At 37.3% G+C, this 23,901-nt stretch overlaps 1 protein-coding gene across 2 annotated transcripts in view; it reads right to left on the bottom strand.

The window, feature by feature from the left end:
* LOC137405851 (DNA repair protein RAD50.L-like) overlaps positions 1–23,901 on the bottom strand; it is a 108,471-nt gene that overhangs the window by 52,309 nt on the left and 32,261 nt on the right. For both annotated transcript variants that reach the window (XM_068092278.1, XM_068092277.1), the window contains exons 2-7: positions 9,269–9,408; positions 9,068–9,151; positions 8,361–8,462; positions 4,526–4,630; positions 1,148–1,221; positions 136–241 (exon numbers count right to left, since the gene is read on the bottom strand). In XM_068092278.1, the coding sequence (XP_067948379.1) occupies positions 136–241; positions 1,148–1,221; positions 4,526–4,630; positions 8,361–8,462; positions 9,068–9,151; positions 9,269–9,391 (594 nt within the window). In that variant the 5' untranslated portion in view covers positions 9,392–9,408. The remainder of the gene's footprint in view (positions 1–135; positions 242–1,147; positions 1,222–4,525; positions 4,631–8,360; positions 8,463–9,067; positions 9,152–9,268; positions 9,409–23,901) is intronic.

The raw sequence follows: 23,901 nt of genomic DNA on the forward strand, positions 1-23,901 counted from the left end.
TATTCAGTCTCACTGCTAAACTAGAAAGCAAGTGTGATGTGAGCCAATACTTAAGTACGGCATTTACGAGATCTAAACAAAGAGTTGGAATGGGACCCCGTGACATTCAGGTACAGGTGTCGAATGCTGGCTAACCTTGGCTTTGCGTATCTTAGTGATGTTGTCAAGTGCCTTCACATATCTTGTGGATGCGAAGATGTCATCAAACTTCTGCTTCAACGCCTTACCTTCAGAGAGAGGCCTGAAATGTAATATGGTGGCTAGATGTGCATTGTATAACCAATTTATCAACAACACTGGAAGAATATGGCGCAAATCGGCAAAAAATCTGCAAGCATTGATGCAGTCGTATTAATCAAATGGACTTTCATCACAAAGCTGATATTTTTGTTTGCCGCTTTAGAATTATTTTCTTGTCAGATTTATAAAAAATGATGTTTAAAATATAAACTTCTATACCTTATAAACGTCTTTAAAACATAGATTGAAGCAAATAAGCTGCAAGAAGATTGTTTTAAAATAGGAAAATATATACAAGAATGTCAAGGATAAAATCATTAATATAATTATAGGAGACTTTTGTCTCGATAAATCACACAGTAGTTAGGAGGAATTTAGTACAAAGTCTTGCATTTAATTAACCTCAACTTTTGACTACCAGTTTTCTCCCACTTTATGGCAAATAAAGTATACTATCAGAGAAATCTCATGGCTTCAGCTGCCAACAGCGTACGACAACTCCAAAGTTGAAAGTTTATTCATGTTCCACCATAATCAAGATGAATTGGATTCATGGAAGCTTTTGTTTAAGTAAAGAAATTGCTTTCAACTTATTGTCAAACCAGTCGGTATCAAGCTGTTACGTTTTTAAAAAGCTGCTTCATCATGCTGAATATGAGCTACAGTAAGCACCGTCATGCTTCATATACAGTCTAACTGGTTAGCATAAGGACTTACTACCACTAGTCACTCTATGCTCTAACTCGTTCCCTTTGTGCAAAACCTTATGCTTGCGGTTTGCAAAGTTCAGCATCAAAATCTCCAATGACTAATCCAATCATTAAACTATCAAAGTCATTTTACCAATCATGGAGCTAGCATAATTTTTTAGCCAATCACAGCGCAAATATAAGAATTTATTACAAACCAGTTAGATTCTTCTTGATGGCAGAATATGACATTTTGTAAGATCGGCGCAGACACTCCCAAGGCATGCTTCATCTGTATGAGGTACATGAAATAAACTGAGTATTAAATTGTAGATGCTCCAGGTAGATCGAAGCCTTTGGCTTAAACCGTACTTCCTCTTAGAATCAAGAGGGTGTAAACCATCTTATATAAAACTACTCAGTGACCAGAGTAGATAGATCAACTAATACAAGTCTAATATATAAGTGACCAGAGTATATAGATCAACTAATACAAGTCTACTATATAAGTGACCAGAGTAGATAGACCAGCTATTACAACTCTACTATATAAGTGACCAGAGTAGATAGACCAGCTATTACAACTCTCCTATATAAGTGACCAGAGTAGATAGACCATCTAATACAACTCTACAATATAAGTGACCAGAGTAGATAGACCAGCTATTACAACTTTACTATATAAGTGACCAGAGTAGATAGACCATCTAATACAACTCCACTGTATAAGTGACCAGAGTGGATAGATCAACTAATACAACTCTACTATATAAGTGACCAGAGTAGATAGACCAGCTAATACAAGTCTAATATATAAGTGACCAGAGTAGATAGGCCAACTAATACAAGTCTACTATATAAGTGACCAGAGTAGATAGATCAACTAATACAAGTCTACTATATAAGTGACCAGAGTAGATAGATCAACTAATACAAGTCTAATATATAAGTGACCAGAGTAGATAGACCAACTATTACAACTCTACTATATAAGTGACCAGAGTAGAAAGACCAGCTATTACAACTCTACTATATAAGTGACCAGAGTAGATAGACCATCTAATACAACTCTACTATATAAGTGACCAGAGTAGATAGACCAGCTATTACAACTCTACTGTATAAGTGCTCAGAGTAGATAGACCATCTAATACAACTCTACTATATAAGTGACCAGAGTAGATAGACCAGCTAATACAAGTCTAATATATAAGTGACCAGAGTAGATAGGCCAACTAATACAAGTCTACTATATAAGTGACCAGAGTAGATAGGCCAACTAATACAAGTCTACTATATAAGTGACCAGAGTAGATAGATCAACTAATACAAGTCTACTATATAAGTGACCAGAGTAGATAGATCAACTAATACAAGTCTACTATATAAGTGACCAGAGTAGATAGATCAACTAATACAAGTCTACTATATAAGTGACCAGAGTATATAGATCAACTAATACAAGTCTACTATATAAGTGACCAGAGTAGATAGACCAGCTATTACAACTATACTATATAAGTGACCAGAGTAGATAGATCAACTAATACAAGTCTACTATATAAGTGACCAGAGTAGATAGATCAACTAATACAAGTCTACTATATAAGTGACCAGAGTAGATAGGCCAGCTATTACAACTCTACTATATAAGTGACCAGAGTAGATAGACCAGCTATTACAACTCTACTATATAAGTGACCAGAGTAGATAGACCATCTAATACAACTCCACTGTATAAGTGACCAGAGTGGATAGATCAACTAATACAACTCTACTATATAAGTGACCAGAGTAGATAGACCAGCTAATACAAGTCTAATATATAAGTGACCAGAGTAGATAGGCCAACTAATACAAGTCTACTATATAAGTGACCAGAGTAGATAGATCAACTAATACAAGTCTACTATATAAGTGACCAGAGTAGATAGATCAACTAATACAAGTCTAATATATAAGTGACCAGAGTAGATAGATCAACTAATACAAGTCTACTATATAAGTGACCAGAGTAGATAGATCAACTAATACAAGTCTACTATATAAGTGACCAGAGTATATAGATCAACTAATACAAGTCTAATATATAAGTGACCAGAGTAGATAGATCAACTAATACAAGTCTACTATATAAGTGACCAGAGTAGATAGATCAACTAATACAAGTCTACTATATAAGTGACCAGAGTATATAGATCAACTAATACAAGTCTAATATATAAGTGACCAGAGTAGATAGATCAACTAATACAAGTCTAATATATAAGTGACCAGAGTAGATAGATCAACTAATACAAGTCTAATATATAAGTGACCAGAGTAGATAGATCAACTAATACAAGTCTACTATATAAGTGACCAGAGTATATAGATCAACTAATACAAGTCTACTATATAAGTGACCAGAGTAGATAGATCAACTAATACAAGTCTACTATATAAGTGACCAGAGTAGATAGATCAACTAATACAAGTCTACTATATAAGTGACCAGAGTATATAGATCAACTAATACAAGTCTACTATATAAGTGACCAGAGTAGATAGACCAGCTATTACAACTCTACTATATAAGTGACCAGAGTAGATAGACCAGCTATTACAAGTCTACTATATAAGTGACCAGAGTAGATAGACCAGCTATTACAACTCTACTATATAAGTGACCAGAGTAGATAGACCAGCTATTACAACTCTCCTATATAAGTGACCAGAGTAGATAGACCATCTAATACAACTCTACAATATAAGTGACCAGAGTAGATAGACCAGCTATTACAACTCCACTGTATTATTGCTCAGAGTGGATAGACCAGCCACTCTTCAGAAATGTTGTCATCATTACAGGTGACCACCGCAGGAAAAAGTTAATGTAGTCTTCAGTGCCATGTTTAATTCAATCATAACCAGTAGCGCTAATTAAAAAGGTTAGATTATCACAGATTAAAAAGCAGTTGTTTTTACTCTAGCACAATACCAATTCTTCTACAAAAATCGTGTTTTTTAGCATGATAAAAGGCAGTGAGCTAGCTTTACGAGGGAAAGGTGAAACTTATCCAAAAGCGTGTGAAACAGTTTTGTTAAACTATGACTGCTTGATCAAGTACCATATATGTACTTCCGGTTTCATCACTATAATGGAGCCTTTGGCACCAAGCAATAAAGATATGAACTACTGCTCTCGGAATTGCCAACTGCTATAAAAATACAAGAATATATTGACAGATTTTCTCATCCATATTCAGCAAAATATGTTTCAGAGAGGATAACTGTAATGACGTCGGTGCTGATGACCTTATTGTTGAAACCAATGATAGTATGGATAGAAAGACGGGTGTGAATAACATCATTGGAATAAGACCAATCACGGTTAGTAAACATGAACGTGTGTTTACTTATAAGTGTTTGACTAATATATTATTTATATTGCAGGCAGGAGGTGGCTGTCATTACGAAAATTCCCAGCTGCCACCTAATCAGCATATCATAGTAGAAGCTGAGCTTAAAAACATTCATTGAGAATAAAAAATAAGCTAAAATAATAGGAAAACAATCCAACATTAGATTTTTATTGCAAGATTTCACCAACTAACCTCAGCGTTGATGTCGGCGCATCGCGAGTCCAAAGCTGCTTCTCCTCCGTTCTTTAGCTTTCTCTTCAGGGCTGTATCAACAGTCTTGGCTGTGACAGAATTCCCCTATGATATTAACAGAAAGAAATTAAGAATCGTGAATGTCATAACAACTCCTATACAACATAGTGTCTTCTTTATCTCTAATATTACACTTGCGGTAGACAAGCGTTGGTTCCAGCTCGAGCAAAATAGAAGGCTGCTTGCAGTGGACAAGTAAAGTACTGGCCAATTGGTTAGGATTGAATATGTATCCAAGATTTCAATTCTCAGTTAAAGGTTGACTTGCAACAAAATTCACATTACAGTTATTTGGTATCAAAAGACTCACCATGTCTTACTCTGCTGTGTTGTAGGTACAAAATATGTGGAAATGTGATTACAAGCTCTTAAAAGCTCAAAAACGAACAGTTAATTGCAGCCATCACGATACCGGCGTAGATTGAAACCAGTTTATTTCTCTGAAGTAATCATTACATTTGGTTATTGTTTTGTCACATGATGTTCTCACGTAAATGGTAAAGCCAAGAAAAAGCTCAATATAAAACTTCTCTTAGCACTAGTTTATGACAAACACTTCGGGTTTTACCAAAGAGCACTTACCAAATATAGATGCTAGCTAGTTTAGTTTTGGCTTGGTCTAATCGTTTAGTCGTAATCTGATTATGTGACCCATACTTCCTGCCAAACAGCGCAAATAATTTCTGCAGCATTTTTCGACTATTACAGGTGACCAACAGGATCGTCATGATTATCAGACAATGATATGTACTCTTTCGAGCTAAGGTTAAAAAATTAAACTAATTTTTACGGTAAGTTATAAGATATCTGTGCTAAAAGTGACAGCATTACAATGACGATAAAATAGATGCGTAAGAACAATAGACATGGTTTTATTGAATGCGTGAAGCATATTTGTAAAAATATTTTGACGAATGAGGTTGCGCGAAAGTGGGAACAGAAGCCATCTTGTACAACTACGTCCTATTTGAGCCGTTTTGGAAAGAGATTCCAATCTACGGTGGTTTCGTGATGGCTGTCATTAACTGTTCGCTTTTGAGCTTTTAAGAGCTTGTAATCACATTTCTACATATTTTGCACCTACAACACAACAGAGTGAAGGCGTGGTCACACCAGCGCCGAACCGACTTAGGTTTGGATTGGTTCGGAAGTTGTTTTACTTCGGTTCGGCTAAGCCACATGTAACACGGCATCAGAAGTCACTTCGCTTCCTAGATACCATACGTAGTATGGAGACAGAACACTGTTTCATTAGTAGTTTTTATGTATTTGAGCTAAATAATTCTATTGTAAACAAAAAAACTTTGAGGAACAATTATTAATTATAATTACGCAGCAAATTTATCAGAAGATCGTTCAGCTGCTCAAAACAAATCACTTAATACAAAAATTTTGCTAACCCTTCCCATCAACATAATTATATTTTTTATTAACATATGAATGTTTTTCTATGCTGAGTACATAACAAACAAAAACAGTCATTATCATAGTGCTGTGGTTTTACATAAATAAATCAGTCAACGATACTTCATCAGGATGAGTATGACAGATTACTTATATTCTACACGAAAGAAAACCACAACCATTCTCTTACATTTATGCAAAACTTAAGTGCAACATCTTACATTTATGCAACACAATCACAAGTCCAGGTGAGCCTTGTCGTAAATTGCTTCATGTTGTTTATTTAACGAAATAAAAGTATCGCCCATCTCTTTTTTAACTTTGCTCACATGCACTTAAGGAAAAATGTGACGCGTGCTCGCTAGAATTTTAATCAGCCAATAAGAGCAAGGGTTCGGCCACGAAATTTCAAGCAGGACCGAAATTATTTGTTTCGGCCAGAAATGCCTTTGGCTGAACAGTTTACAACTGACAGCGCTGTCGTTTTGCATCATTTAGTTCGTTTCGGCTCTCGTGTGACCACCCCTTAAGACCTAGTGAATCTTTTGATACCAAATAACTGTAATGTGAATGTTGTTGCAAGTCAACCTTTAATAATGAGGGTGCATGTGCACGACGGTGTGTCTATCAATATATCTATGCGCATAGAGCTATTCTCTCAGGTCAATAGAAAAAGACATATTAAAAGAGACACTTGGAAATGATTCCGCAGACAAAGATGTATTGATAATAATACACTCAATCCAAAGTCAATTTGTTCCAATATATTTTGTGTCTGCACAAAAAATTTATTATATTATTTAATATTCATTTATTATATTTGCAGTAGTGCAAATATGATTATATGAATGCATTATATTTTGTTTAATTCGTTAAACATCCCAGACATTTTATCGATAAATGCTTTGAAAATCAGCTCTAGCATTAAATTAAATCAATTATTAAAAATAATGTAAAAAAGTTACAAGCAGATTTTAATCAATACAGTCATGATCAATAATAAGTTTTATTGGCCCACCGGAATCAACTTCAAATGTAGGAATACTGAGGCATTGTATTTGTCACAATAAAAAAAAACAGAAACCCCTATAGAATTGTAGTGATTATTATTATAATCAAGAGTATGAAAAATTTACCAATAACCATAGCTAGTTTATAACAATTTTTTTATATTTGGTATATTTATAGCTAAATATTTAATAACCTCGAGTTCTCTCCACATTTACTCATTTAATATGGCTCACCAGCTTTAATTATCTTCGCATTTCATTCACTTTCTTCATCACTATAACTACTAAATGGCTTCGGAAATGCTTTATTGAATTATAGAATTTTACGAATCGTTGTTTAAATTATAAAAAGCATTGCCTGTTTTTACAGCTACCACTCACTTGAGTCTCCTTTATATTCCAGATTTTAAAACCAAAAAACTATTAGACACTGTTTAGTAATATTGGTAGTCGATATTATGAAGATTGTTACAAAATTAGGAACAGCCATTAAACGAAGGCATAAAATTGAGCAGACGCTATTTGAAATAAACTAGTTCGCTTGTGTCTCAAAGTCTAGGTTAGTTCCGGAACTAAGGCTTGATTATAGATAAGGTTGCTCCATGAGCAAGTTAATTGTGGTGTGAAGTTGCTTAGCAGCGTGTCTGCATTAGATATACAGTAATGTAGATTTTATCAATGTTATGGTTTTGCAAGTCTATATTTTGTTAAGCAAGAGGGTTTGCAACGCGGAAATAACTTGCGAATGTTCAAGATGGTGAGTGGAAAGGGACAAACAAAGCTGTAGAAGAGCCAAAATATAATGATGAAAATGACAAGGACAAAATATGGAGAAGGGGGGTGGGAACCAAAAACTGTAGAAAAATGTTGTAGAAAAAAGCGACGAACCAAGAGGGTAGGTGAAAGAACCAAGGCATATTTAAGAGCCTTGCGAGTGAAATATGAAGAAAACAGTGCTAGAAGAGAGTGATTATATGCACCAAGTAAGGGCAGACGTAGAGGAACAAAGAAGTCCAAGGAGTGAGATCTGACGAGCAAAGTGAGTGTAGAGATTTACGAGGTATAACAAGACAAATTGAAAAATGAGAAAGGAGGAAAGAAAAAGAAGAGAAAAGCAAAAGAGATGACTGAGAGAGAGAATATAAAGAGTGAGTGAGAGGGGAGAATGAAATGAGTGAGAGAGGAAAGCAGTCAGAGTGATAATAAAAGCAAGTGAGAGAGGTGAATGAGGGAAGAGATGAGAGAGATGAGTGAGAAGAGAGAGAAGAATAGAAGTGAGTAAGAGAAAAGAGTAGAGAAGACAGATGGACAATAAGAAGAGAAGTTGAACTAAAGATGGAAGTTAATTAATATAATAATACCTTTCTCATTGCTTGCTGACTCCGGCTAACCAGGGCTTGTTCCCCGGTCACGCAACTGAACTGAAGCTTAACTTGAGCCTTTATAGTGCTTTCATCGGAGAGCTGAAAAAAATAGAGCGGATATCCTTGAATTAGCTTACTCCATGGGCAGCAATTACATGAAATACAAAATAATTAAGTGAATATTAAAATTCATATTACGTAATCATTATTGTAGACATAACAGCAAAGGCAAATCATTGTTTGTGTCATATCCTGAGATAGAATACAACTCGAATATAAGTGAAGCAGTTTTTTCAAATATTAAACTGCGTAACCAATGAGTTTTTAGAGCAAGTGTATCCTAAAACTCAAATGATGCGTTTGGTAAGTGTCTTCAGAAGGAATCTTGCATTATCTTTGCAGCATATGCACGTAACAAAGCCTGGTAACAAAGCCTCTGTATAAGGAAGTTAAAAAACAAAAGTTTAAAAAGGACTAGGCCAACATTTATCAGCAGATAAGATCTGATATCCCAAAGGTACTAATTATAAATATTATAGATACTTGATCACCTGACAGCACAGCATGTTTTATGCTAGGAAATACATTTCAACGGCTACCTTGGGGTCCTTAAGAAAGACATTTTAACGCCTACCTTGAGGTCATACAGAAAGATATTTTAACTCCTACCTTAGGGTCATAAAGAAAGACATTTTAACTCCTACCTTGGGGTCATACAGAAAAGCACCGCCTTTGGTGTTGGGTGGCTGGTCTCCTGTCGTAGCATACCTCAAACACTCTATGATAGTCTGGAGATAATAAAGGACAAGAAATAAGATAGTGATGAACGGAGAAAGGTAAACGAAGGCAATTTTTCACGTTGTAATTATCACCACATAGCAAATAAAAAGGATATTTATACTCACAGTCTTCCCAGTACCATTCGGACCGTGAATCAGAGTGACTGGCTTGATGAATTTCAACCTCTGTGCTTCTAATGGTCCAAAGCTACGAATTCCTCGAATTTCTAATATCTCCAAAGTAGCCATTAACCTCTACAATACCTCTGAAAAAAAGTCCAACACATCTTTTGTTCAGCTGACTGGTGATCAAAACAGAATTTTATAACGTTCAAGTAATTATATCATTATATTTATCAAAAAAAAGCTTCACTAAAACTGCTTCTCTCACCATAGTTCACATACTAAACATCTACACCAAGTTGAGTTGTGCTCACTCAAAGCGAGATAAAAATCAGTTGAAAGCAACTGTGAGCCTATAATAAAATAGCTGTAGTGACATGTTTCACTTCTTCAGTCATATATATATTCACTTTTCTTTTACAAGGAAACTTCCTTATATATTTCGTTCAAAAGATGTGAGGGTTTTAGAAGCACGCTATCAGCTGTGAGTATAATAATTTTTTATATTATAGTAGATGTTTTAGAAAAAATAATATGTTAAGGAGTTAAACCAGCATTTCTTGTGAGTTGAAAACAGCGGTGGTGAAGAAAATTTTTATTGTAAGAAGAGTGTGCAATGTTATGCAAGACATTGGAATGAACATTATCTGGTATATTTTTAAATGTTTGGTAAAGGGTTTTCAGAATTATTACATTGTTTATGCTTTCTAGGTGTATTGCGAATATGTGGTCAAAACAAATGGATGATAATGATAATTATCATCAGAAAAGATCAAGAGTAGATATAGACGTATTGTATGAGCTGAACTTTGATGAAAGTAACATTGGGGGTGTGGTGAGAGGGACAATCATTAAAATGCTGAACAAGCTCTGGTGCTTGCATTCAAATATTATTTAATTTCTTTTTTTTTAAGTGCATGTGTCACTTGCTATGCACTGTATTCTAATATGGTAGAAAAAAGTTACCCTATCGCATCATTTATATGAGCAATACACATAATTTGAAGTTTGATAGCAAGCTCTTAACTTAACGACTTAAAAATAGTGATGACAAACTTGTACTGGCTGATTTGATAACCATCAACTAAGCCAAATACTCAATGTGTCGATTGATGGAGAACGAATTCATTTCCAACGATGACGCATACATAAGTAATGAGGCTGGTCAATCAGTAATTATGGCTTTGAGATCTCCAAATTTGTAACTGGGGACACGATCGATGAAATAGTGGAGGATTCCAATTTGTGCAGTATGCAGAAGATTGGTATTTATATTAGCCCAAACTACAAAGAAAATGGAGTAAATGAAACTGTATTGTTAGGAGTTCAGTAAAAACTAGCAGTGGTCACCAATACTGGAAAATGGCAACAGTTCACCTACAATAATGGAAGTGAGGAGTAAAACCCGATTGAAGCTTGTTTGTGAGCCTGTATTTCATTGACGATTGCAAACAATGGAAGATGAAGAAAGGATAAGTTATGGAAAATTTGACCATGGGTAGATGGTTTCCTTGAGCAACATCTGCTTGCAGATCTGGAAGAGTATCATTCCATTAAAGCAAGATGTCGGTACACATGAATAACCAGTTTTTGTGGGCAATATACATAGAGTAAGCCACGTCCTTGCAGTTTCATATCTGAGGGCTGAGTTGCGGTTATTGATATACTACATGATGTTGAAGCAACCAAGCTAGAAATGAGAAGCAGTTAAAGCTTGAATGGGTAACACATTGATTTGAAACTGTCCTTTACTCTTCACCAACATCCGAACTACGCAATACAGTCAAACATGGATAACTCGCCCACGGATAGCTCGAACACATGGTTAACTCGAATGGTTTCTTTGGTCCGTTTCCACGAGATGATAAATTGCTATAGATAACTCGACCTCAACTCTGTTAACTCGAACAGTTTTTTGCCCAACGACTACCAAGACGGTTGTTATCGCTTTAGAAAATCACTTTATTCCAAGTCATAGAGGTGAACCTCAACTTTTCGTAAATCATAAGCGTCGTTATTACCACCGTCGGCAAAACGACTTTTGTCAACGACTTTTCTAAAGGTTTGGTGAAATTTGATTTTTACCAAACATCCGCTTAGCGATCGCCTTTCGGAAGCATGGAAAAGTGAGGTGACCTTCGCATAAACTTCAAGAAAAATCGGCAAAATTGATCTTGGTTAAAACACTCAAAAGAAAAAGATGTCTTTTCTTTTGAGCATTTCAACAACGATCAAGTTTTGCCAATTTTAATCTAAAAAACGTCCTGGCAATAACATCACCTCAAACAACAAAACAATCTCAAGAGATAGAAAAATCTCCTATACTTTTTGATAAAAAAGTTTGAAACTTTACATTAGAAGCATTTGAAACAAGCCATTTATGGTTTTGATTTCTATTATAGTTTGTATATGTGCATGTATCTACTAATAAATAAATACATGGACTTGTGACAGTGCTCTGATAACTTGAACGCTCTGATAACTCGAACACTTTGGCTCAGTCACGTGAAGTTCGAGTTATCCATGTTTGACTGCATATGAAAATAAGATTTTTATCAATCTCCGCTAGCACTGGTTCTACACTGACACTGTAAAAGATGAGCAGACATAGAAACAGAGACAGAAGTTGCTATGATGCTTATTTTGAAAAGATAAATGTATACGTAGTTTTTACTATAGTTGCCCTGATTTTAGTATCGGAATCGGTATCGGTGCCGATATGGGTGTCAAGTATCTGAATTGGTACCGGCCGATCTTTTCTTAAAAATCTGAAACTTCTGATATTTTTACAGATCAACTATTTAGCAGAAAACCGTATTTTAGCCTGCTACACTAATGAAAAATCACCAACTGTAAGCTCCTTACTTTTACCTAATGAATTTCGGGCCTGCCACACAATTTATTTCATGTGTATAGCCTGATCAACACAGCGGAGGAAACTTTTTGCTTTAGTTAGGACATAACCACAAAGTGTAGTATTTCTCAATTAGAGCGATGGGATTTATTGCAGTCAATCAAGAACAAAATAACAAAGATGGGAGAGAAGAACGCAGTGTAATATTTCTATTTACTAGCATTACGAAAGTAGTTTAAACAGTCTATGCATTAAGTTATCTATCACTTTTTTGATCCTGATAATACAATGTATCGTTTGTATCGTACAAGAAATGATAACCCCAGTGGCTATTGGTATTTAGCCTGTCCTCCATCATCTGTGGCAAATGAGTGTCCCCTTCAGTACGGCTGGTTACATTGATAGTGATGGAAGAAAGAGACTTCTAAGTGAGAAAATTGAATCCCTAACGGTAAAAGAAACATTGATTTGCTCTAAATGTGTACAGGTGCAGCAGTTCATCCAGCAACAGAAGAGAGACTTCGTTATCACAGAGAGAACTGTACCACTAACAGTAATTACTTTTATTTACAAATTACCAAAAACATGGACTGTTTTGTTACTACATGCACAGTATGTCAGTATGTGAATATGTATGAATATATATAATTTTTTCCATAATTACAAACCAATAAATACATTAATATTTATATTTTCTTCGCATTGTTTTTATATTTGCATAATTAAATGAACAACTATCTATGCAACACAAAATATCTGAATCGGTATCTGAATCAGATTATTTTCCAATAAGAATCGGTATATTGGATCGGTATCGGAATCCGCTAGTGAATTTAGAATCAGGGCATCTCTAGTTTTTACCATACTGCCATTGCTGGTAAATGTTCAACCATTACGAAGAGCCACACTTGGAAAAAATTTAATACAGCATGTCTGCCACAAATCAAATGTACTAGAATATGGAAGGCATTGACTTTATAGATTTTCTTTATGGCCAGATACAGATTTCAAATAAATAGTAGATGGTGGAATTTCTATTTATTTTGTCACTTGTTGATGGTGGTAGTCATTATTGCCTAGAATGTCTTTGAAGAGATTGCAAACTATAATGTACCTCAAAAAGAAACTAAAACAAGTTAGGTTCAAGCAGTAGTAGCTAAAAAACTAATGACGAGTATGAAAATTTCGCTTTTTGACAGATCAAACTTTTAAAACTTGGTCAACGTAATTATGGGATATTAAACAAATATCTTATGCTTTCCTGTGATTAGCCATTAAAACAAAAGCTGACTTGTATAAAAAGTCGGGGGACTGACACGATTTGCAATATAAACAGCAGTGAATCAATGATGAAAGAGAATCCTGGTCAAGAAGAGCAGAAACTGTGAACTGAGCTATAAATTTGCCCTGCCTTGCCTTTTAGCTGGCAAGAAACCTTGAGCATGTGGTTGTCCGGGCAGACAGGACTATCATGTAGCAGCAGAGGCTGCTGGACAGTTATTAGTTTGCGCACAGGCATTGGCAAAAGGGCCTGTGAAATTTGCATGAGGTTTGTTGTAGCTATTGCGCTATGGGCATGTAACGCCGTGGTAGTGAAGGCTGGTGGCAAAGGGAAAGTTGGTGTGCCATTGTTGCAGCTTGGAGCAGCGCAACAACTTTTTTGCTTGTTTTGTTTCCAGTAAATTGTGTGAAGGAACAACTAACATTAACTCCTAAAAACGAATCTCTGATTTCTAGATGATCATTACTGATTTGCCTGCATCACAATAAGTGACATTTGCACCCTCATGAAGTAATTGGCAAAACTACAATGCTATTTATGTACATAAAATTACATGATTCTAAACGTATGAAATGATGCATGTATCTTATTGTGTGTTGTGTATGCTATGCCAATACTTTTAAAAACTCCATGGTATATTTTGTATATCATATTTTAATTAGAGATGCCCCGATTCTAATTTCACCAGCCGATTCAGATACCGATTCGATATACCGATTCTTATTGAAAAATAATCCGATTCAGATTATTTTGTGTTGCATAGATTATTGGTAATTTTATTATGCAAGTATAAATATAATGCAAAGAAAAATTAAATAGTGATGTATTTATTTGTTTGTATTTATGAAAAAAGATGTACATGTATATATATTCACATACTGACACACCGTGCATCTAATAACAAAACAGTCCATGTTTCTCGATGTATGTTATTAATAAAGGTAATTACTGTTAGTGGCACAGCTTTCTCTGTGATAATGAAGTCTCTCTACTGTTGAATGAACTGCTGCGCCTGTACAAGTCTAGAGCAAATAAATGCGTCTTTAATTACCGTTAGTGATTCAATTATCTCAGCGAGACGTCTCTATCTTCTATCACTATCGATGTAGCTTAGCTAGTCGTACTGAAAAAGGACTCGCTTGCTGCAGATTATGGAGAACAGGCTAAACACCGATAAGCCACAGAGGTTATTTTATGCGATACAAACGATACAACATATCGTCAGGATCAAAAGAGAGATAAATAACTTTATGCATCGACTGCTCAAATTACTTTCGCAATGCTAGTAAATAGAAACATTACACCGCATTCTTGTTTCTCATTATGGTTCTATTGTTTGTGATTGGCTACAATAAATCATATCGCTGTAATTGGGAAATACCGCACTTTGTGATTACGTCCTGACTAAAGCCAAAAGATTGCTCAGCTGTGTGGATGTTTATTAGGCTATAGACATGAAATAGATTGTGTGACAGGCCCGGAATTCATTAGGTAAAAGTAAGGAACTTGCAGCTGATTATTTTTTATTAAAGTAGCAGGCTAAAATACGGTTTTCTGTTAAATAGTCGATATGTAAAAAGTATCTGAAGTTTCCGATATTTTTAAGAAAAGATCGGCTGATACCGATTCAGATACTTAACACCCATATCGGCACCGATACAGATTCCGATATTAGAATCGGGGCAACTCTAATTTTAATGTTTGTCATCTCAATTGTAGCATCAATAATGTTGTAATATCAATGTTTAATATAGTCGAGTATTACCTACATGTATTTTAACTGATAAGATCATCATTGTTCAAGCCATCACATAGAGAGTAAACAGATTTTACATTGCATGAGTGCAACAGTACATATATCAAGAAAGTATAAACAGGAAAATTTCCCTTACAAAAACAAACAACTCAAGTTGGGAGCATCAGGTTCCAAACAGCGTACTTTTAGCAAAGCAACGAGCTGATATTTTATGGTAATATCATTTAATATTTATATTAAATGAGCTGGGTGCGTGTCAACTGGGTGCGTGACAACTGGGTGCGTGACAACTGGGTGCGTGACAACTGGTGCATGTTATGTTGGTCAACAGAAGACCCGAACACCTGTGAAAAAGACCACGGCGCGTTGCACTTCAGACAGCTGCTCCTAAGGAAGAGTGATCATCAATTACAAGGCAACCTTAAACTGCTGTTGAATGGTGCAATCTTTTGAACAACATATTTCTATAGTATATTCTGATCAACAGTCGTTGGTCTATGTTGGAGTGCAATACCAAGTATTGTACCACTACATTACATCTCACTCATTTACAAGAAATATTACTCCAAACATGTTCATGCAGCACGAGAGAGAGGTTTCACAGAAAACTATTAAGTTCATTCTTTCTTAAAAAGTGAACACTTTGATGATATTCAATATTTCTCCTAACCATCCTGATTAACTCAGTTTCATCAAGACTTCCGTATTCTTGCCCAGAGGTTTCACTCTTACAAGAATGAGCAACAAACGGAGTCATTATTCAATCAAACAATGAGATTACAAAATCAAGAATTGTGTTCTGTAGAACCCATTACCTGAGGAACGCGAAAGGTGTTAACAGTGTTGTCAAAGATGGCCAAATCTACAATTATTCAGTAAGTAAGACCATCACAAGTCGCCACCGTACCAGCTATGTTGCTTACTGCTACCAAGACTATAATAGTGAATAGAAACAACTTTTAAAGGAAGAATAGAAGTTACCCCAAGTACCCTCCCACATCCCTAGAAGGGAAGCAATATGGCGATAGACAACAGTCCTTATAATTCATGATATATGATGTTGATGCTGCTTTCGTCCAAGGTTATATAGAAGGGCAATGCTCACTAGAAAGCATAAGAAAATTACTGCTTCCTGAACTATCTCAAACAGACCAAAGTTGAGCAAAAAGATCTAATACTTCAAAGATACCATCCATCTAGTTGGTGGTAAATCCTTTGCAGTTTGTACAGGCCAACCCGTGCATAATCAACCCAACACTCCAGCTGTCAACTAGTGAGAGATCTAAATTCGAATTTCATCGCTGAAGCTGATATGAATCTGAAATTTTAATCTACAGATACTCTTCTCAAACAGAATTCTAGGGAAGACAATAGCTAAATATTACTAACCGAGCCTACCTCTCATTTGCAGAACAAAAAGACATCTGTCAATCACAAGTTCTGAGAAGAATATTTACTATGGAACATAGGTTAGAAAACAAGCATCATGAACCCAATAAATTACGAGATAAAACCAAACAAACCACAAAAAATTTAAAGCTAGACAACACCAAATTAACACAATCACTAGGTTCTACAATAAACGAACAGCTACAATGAAACCAGTATGAATCTCTCTGTGACCGATACCTAAATAGTTTCAGACACTAACACTGGGAATAACGACACTCAAAGCCAATAAGGAACCTTAGTTCAAGTTTCAGAGAGTAGTGCAAAAAAAATTCCATAACAACAGCGCAGCGTATTACCGGATAGTAAAAGGCAGAATTCAATTTGATGTAAAAAAAGTAGTTGTTTAAAAAGAAAGTTCGAAGAGAGCTAGTCTTTACGATGACACCAGGAAAGGGATCAGCAGGAACTGTGACAATGTTGTCATCAACGGAATAGCGCACAACACAAATGGCCCTAGCAATATTCTGTTACTGATGGTACCAGCAGAAATGCAACAGAAACTCCTAGACAACTGGAACTCAACATTACTATCTAATGGGTATAAATAAAGAAGCGATACAAGCTGAAGCCTAAATCCTTCAGCATAGCTACAGCAGTACCATTGAATAATAGTGATGAAAAATTTGGTCAAGATCTTGAAAGACACTAAACTGATGCTATTGTCAGAAGACTTCTCAAAGGTAATTAGAAGCTGAGCGCAATAAAAAAATTCCGAGATACTAAAAACTCAGAAATAACACATGTGCAACTTATTTAAAAACCTAATGTTTGGCACTGTCACAATTATTGGAAAATAGTACATCTCACCCACAACTGTGTGAGTCCTGGAAATTGTTAACATTGAGAAAATCAGAAAAATACAGGATACATTACTTGTACAGAACATACAATCTTCATAAACTGCAGGTGAAATCAGAGTGGATACCTAACAAAAAGTGCAATGCCTACACAAAGACGTGCGAGCTAGTAAAAAGTTGCTACGGATTCAAAAGTACCTACAGAATGTTTAAATTGAATGTACGTAGGATGTAAGAATACTTCTGTACAGCCATCTATGAATACTCTTACTAAGACATAGACATTGTATGCTTGTATGAGCAAAGTTTATTATATCCAACAAACTGCATTCCCAATAAGAAGTGTTCTCAAACCTAGTGCCAGTCATTCCAGACAAAGATACACATATGTGGCGATTCTTGTGAATGAATCAATTCACAAGAATCATACACATTCAAATAACCGAATTTGCACATTTAGAGGCCTCATCATTTCATGTCTGATCCAAACTACCGAACTCAAGAATGAAAGATGTGTACACTGCTCAGTAAACTCATCTCTAAATGATAAAGCTACATGCGGAGTAGCTACCGAGTCATTAAAGAATATAAATAACATACAGAAAAAGTTGAAACCTGAAGGATTACTATTGGTCAAAGACTTAAATTCAAGGCACCAACAGAGGGAAAACCATACTAAAAACTCAGCGAAAGTAAGTTTTTAACTTAAACTGGATCTTGTTTTAATGTAAATGAGACTGTCGGTCCGCTTCACTACTTCACAAAAATCCTACCGAATGCAAGAAAACCACCGAGTGCATGGAATAAGCCAATATATATTTGAACAATCTATATGAACACATGTCATTCAGTGTGTGTGTGTGTGTGTGCACGAGCGCGTGCATACAACAGAACAACACGCAAGAGACTACCAGCGATCTGTCTCCTTTGGCTCATCTGGCCTCCTTATATACCCTTTCTATTTTGGCTAGCTCCACCTCCTTTACACTCGATAGGTCACGCATGAGTGATTTGGCTCGAGTATTTAAGTTGCAATGTGGCCGGCTTAGCGGGGCGAGTACAGTCGAGATAGCCAAGCCGACTTTGCACTTATCTGATCGAGAGGGTCCTAGTCTAGTCCGACTAGTCCTAGCCGACTTGGTCCTGTTAGCTGAGTTGGCTATTATGCAATCACCTGGCTGATCGTGCTTGCTAATAATTAGTGACCTTTCAGCTGGAACACTTGGTGCTAGTGCATGGTTGGCTTCCACCCTATTAGCATCTTGAACCTTCATAGAATCCAACATCTCTTTGTGAAAACAGTTCAAGCACAATATTTACTATGACAAGAGCTGTGTCAGTCTAAAGCCATGATTAGAGTTCAAAGTAAAATATTACTTTCAACTGGATTCAAGCTCACAGCTTTCAGTGGGGTAGACCAACGCTCTAAAACCCACGCCAATCGACAGCTTTCTGTTGTGTTGGAATAATTATGTAGACACTAATTATCGGCGCTTTATCAGCATACCTGATGAGTAGACAAAATATTGCCAAGCAACAATATAACAAAAATAGTTTGCAGACAACAAGCAGATGATACCGCAAAGCTTTTCACTAGAGTACATGGTGCAGTCATCTCGACTTTGCAGATTAACAGACTACCTTCCTGCAACCATCTATTCAAAATGGTCAAAAACAGATATAGTATCATGTTTAATGTACTCAGTAGAAGCTAAATCTTTCATCAAAAATCTCACCTCTTTCACACTCTGGCAGGAATTGGAGGATATACTCCTTTATTGTAAACAGGTATCGGTCCCGAATGAAGTAACAAAGGCTCACAATAAACCCTACTGTAATAAAAGACTGTTCTTGCTATCCAAAGTGTTTCATAAAGCTATGAAAAACCTTGAAACACCAATTATAATTTGAAATGGCGAATTTTCAAGTGTTCTTAAACATGACTGCAATGACAAGCTTACTAAAGCAAAGATATAATCTTTTAAAAAAAATCCAAAAGCTTATTTAATGAAGATGGAACTAATATTTGAAAAATTTTTTAATTTGTTTTATCACTTTGAGAAACACATCCTCAGGCACATGAAGACTTCAAATGATAAGATCATAAGCGATAATGCCAAAAAACCAAACTTATGATTTGGGTGAGCCGATAAACAGACTCGTGGGTGAGCCGATAAACACACTCGAGGGTGAGCCGATAAACAGACTCAAGGGTGAGCCGATAAACAGACTCGATTGTGTTTTTTCTCAACTGTTACACCCTAGTAAGCCAATCGCTATAATTCTTGATGTTCGGTCAATAGCACTTATAGTGAATGCAGCTATGATACGCTGGCTAATATCCCAATGCTAAAGTCGGAAACAGTGACAAGAACTTTATACACTATTTGCTTTGGAAAATCAAGCGGAGCTATTGTATAGAACGCAGTATCTTTATTGGTGTTATATCTCACAGCATCAAGCACTAACACACCAGCAATGATAAAACTGACAGGTTACATAGCAAATCAAGGGAAAAATCTACAATTGATTGGCTGCACATTAATTAGGTCAACCGTTGCCACCACAGCATATTTCGAATACAAAAACGATAACATTTGTCACTAACTAATCACGCAATATGAGTATTAATAATTTTTTGAGTATTTGTATAGTAACATGCAAATCTTAGAACAATATGGTAATAAATGGTTAACATAAAAAATTGCTAGTATAACACATACATATACACTACATTGGACAAGTGTTAAGCGTGTGACTTATAAATAACTATTTAAATTGGACTGAATTGCGACGAGCGTAATATAGACCCATTGAGTAAGCAATTTGAAGCTGCCAGATGAAAGGCTTAGAAAAGATGTCATCAACTCTCTTACGCATACTGACTGCCTATAAATACGGGTACACACTGATTGAGAGTTCATTCGCTTTAACAAGCATGAAGAATTTGTGTACTTTTTGCGACTTTTCTTGCAAGGAGCGTGACCTACAGAGGCATGCTCGTGTACAGACACCGCTGCTCCTCCTGTGACAAAGTGTTCACAACCCAGCGTCTCCTGCAAGAGCACATCTCTGCTGCGTACCGGAAAACACAGTCTACTCAGACTGAACCTCAAAGACCAAGGGCGTATTCACCCCATCACCGACACCATCACCGAGGGCAACGCTACACAAGGCCACGACAAGACCGACGGCCGTACTAGAGGCCAGCCTGTAATGCTTGCCCTACTCTACGGCAAGAAGTGGAGTCCAAAATAGTTCGCCTGCCGGTAGACCCTATCGGGGACGACAGTGACTCTCTTGGGCTACTGGACTCACCAGTCAAAATCGATTTCTGAGTGCCAATAGTCCCACCAACCACCTCGGCCCTTTTAAGGGCCACCATTTCCATTTTAAATATTTTGTTTTGCGACGACAACGGTGGAAACTCAGTGTAGTACATATCGTCCACTCTTTTTATTACGCTGTCCCCTCCCAAGGCAGAATTCTGTCCCAGCATAGCTGATAGCTTATCATTGTCTGATGGCAATTTGTTGAGCCAATAATTTTGTAGGTGCGTTGGCTTCTTGGTTACCCTATGGGGTCACTGCTTTACATCAGTGTTTGTTGGCTTGACCGACGTTTCCGTCGCAGGAGGTTTGGGCTCAAAACAAGTTGCTGCATCTTCTGTACTTCCCGCAAAGCTTTGTCTGCAAGCCCGAGTGTTCTCCCCCGAAGGAGGCCTTTCACCAGTTTTCTTGTATAGTTTAATTCTGCCTTTGTGCTGCACCGACAATTTTCCGTTTCGCTACATTTCGTACGCTTGGTAGGGCAGAGATTTGGTAATGCGGTGGCGCAACATACTAAGTTGAAATTTTGTTCCTCTACCTTTTGTCATGAAGTATGATTTGAGCCAGATTTGATCACCTTTGACAAATGTTGGCTCTTCTTCACTATCATCCATTCAAGGTTTGCGTTTTTGATGCTGTCGTAGTCTTATGTATGCGGTCTGCATGTCTTTTTGTAGTTGTGCTGCATACTCGTTTTCTGTACAATCAATCCCGGTGGGGTAGTTGACGAGGAGGTCATGCAGCAGTCGGACATCTCGCCCTAGCATCACCGAGCTTGGCGTCTCTCCAGTGCTTCGATACAGTGTAGCCTGTATGATCCGCATGATTTGGGCACTAGATGATCCCAATCCTGGTGTTCTGATTCAGCCAGCATAGCCCTCAAGGAATTTCCCAATGTCCGGTTCAATCTCTCCACTATCGAATTTCCCTGTGGATGATAGGAAGCGCAACGAGTTTTCTTGCAGTTCCACAGTTCACAGCAGGCCCTAAATAAAGCTGACTCAAACTGTGTCCCTTGGTCCGTGTGTATAATTTCAGGGATCCCAAAGTAGCTGAACACTCACTCATCTAGAACCTTAGTTATTGTTGAGGCCTGCCCATCACGGATTGGAATGATGTCGTACCATCTGGTGAAGTGGTCTGCTAGGACTAAAATCTGGGTGTTACCTTCGGTAGTCTCTGGCAAGGGCTCACATAAATCCACCGCTATAACCTGCCATGGTCTTCCGGCCCCCAGCTTGTTTTGGGGATCGGAGTGTCGGTGGCGTGCTGGTTTTGCTTTCTGACAAGCAACACATCCATTCACCCACTTCCTGACATAACTCGTCATGCCAGGCTAAAACCAATTGTGGCGGATTATGGCCAGGGTCTTATTAAAACCAAGATGCGCAGCTTGATGCACGGTCTGTGTTACCTCTTCTTGTTTAACACGGGGGCATATTGCCCTTGAGACTCGTCTACCTTGATAAGGCAACTCTACATGCAGCACACCAGATTAGTCTAATCTTAGGTGCTCCCATAATTTAACAAGCTTTTCTGCCTGCCATCCTAGGTACCGTTCTGAAGGGGTTTCTGTTCCGGACCCCTTGATACACATCCCCAATGTGCTCATCTAATTCCTGAGCCTTGGCCAACTCAATTTGGCGTCCCGATGGACAAGTGGACACCGCATCTATGCGCACTGGCTGTACTTGAGATGCTTCGGGAGCAAAGTAGCATTGGCATTGCTTGCAATCTTGGCAGAACTGCCAACTTAGTCCTGCATTGTTATATGTTTCAGTCCCTTGCAGTGCTTCAAGGTAAAATCAAAATCCGAGAGTATTTCGAACCATCGGGCTAGCTGACCTGTCGGTGTTGAAGCTCGAAGTGAAGCGAAAGTGACTCGAAAGTGAGCCGATAAACAGACTCATGGGTGAGCCGATAAACAAACTCGTGGGTGAGCCGAAAAACACACTCGAGGGTGAGCCGATAAACAGATTCAAGGGTGAGCCGATAAACAGACTCGATGGTGTCTTTTCTCAACTGTTACACCCTAGTAAGCCAATCGCTATAATTCTTGATGTTCGGTCAATAGCACTTATAGTGAATGCAGCTATAACACAATGGCTAATATCAAAATACTAAAGTTGGAAACAGTGACAAGAATTTTACACACTATTTGCTTTGAAAAATCAAGCGGAGCTATTGTAAAGAACGCAGTATCTTTATTGGGGTTACATCTCACAGCACCAAGCACTAACACAACAGCAATGATAAAACTGACAGGTTATATAGCAAATCAAGAGAGAAATTTACAATTTATTGGCTGCACAGTAATTAGGTCAACCGTTGCCACAATAACATATTTCAAATACAAAAACGATAACATTTGTCACTAACTAATCACGCAACGCGAGTAATAATAATTTTTTGAGCATTTGTATAGTAACATGCAAATCTTAGAACAATATGATAATAAATAGTTGAAATAAAAAATCGCTAGTATAACACATACATATACACAACATTGGCCAAGTGTTAAATAGATATAAATGCCTATAAACGCCTTATAAATGACTATTCAAATTTGACTGAACTGCGACGAATGTAATATAGATCCATTGAGTCAGCAATTTGAAGCTGCCGGATTATAGGCTTAGAAAAGACGCCATCAACTTTCTTACACATGCTGACTGTCTATAAATACGGGTACACACTGATTGACAGTTCATTCACTTTTACAAGCATGAAGCACTCGTGTACTTCTTGCGACTTTTCTTGTAACAAGGAGCGTGACCTACAGAGGCATGCTCGTGTACACAAACACCGCTGCTCCTCATGTGATGAAGCGTTTACAACCCAGCCTCTCTACAAGCGCACATCTCTGCTGAGCACCGGAGAACAGCAGCGTGACCTACAGAGGCATGCTCGCGTACACAGACACCGCTGCTCCTCATGTGATGAAGTGTTCACAACCCAGCCTCTCCTGCAAGAGCACATCTCTGCTGAGCACTGGAAAACACAGTATACCCAGACTGAACCTCAGAGACCAAAGGCATGTTCACCCCATCGCCAACACCATCACCGAGGGCAACACTACACAAGGCCACGACAAGACCGACGGCTGTACTGGAGGCCAGCCCATAATGCTTGCCCTACTCCACGGCATGAAGTGGAGTCCAAGATA

This window comes from Watersipora subatra, chromosome 10 (genome assembly GCF_963576615.1).
Source record: "Watersipora subatra chromosome 10, tzWatSuba1.1, whole genome shotgun sequence".
In the NCBI taxonomy this organism is placed as follows: Eukaryota; Metazoa; Bryozoa; class Gymnolaemata; order Cheilostomatida; family Watersiporidae; genus Watersipora; species Watersipora subatra.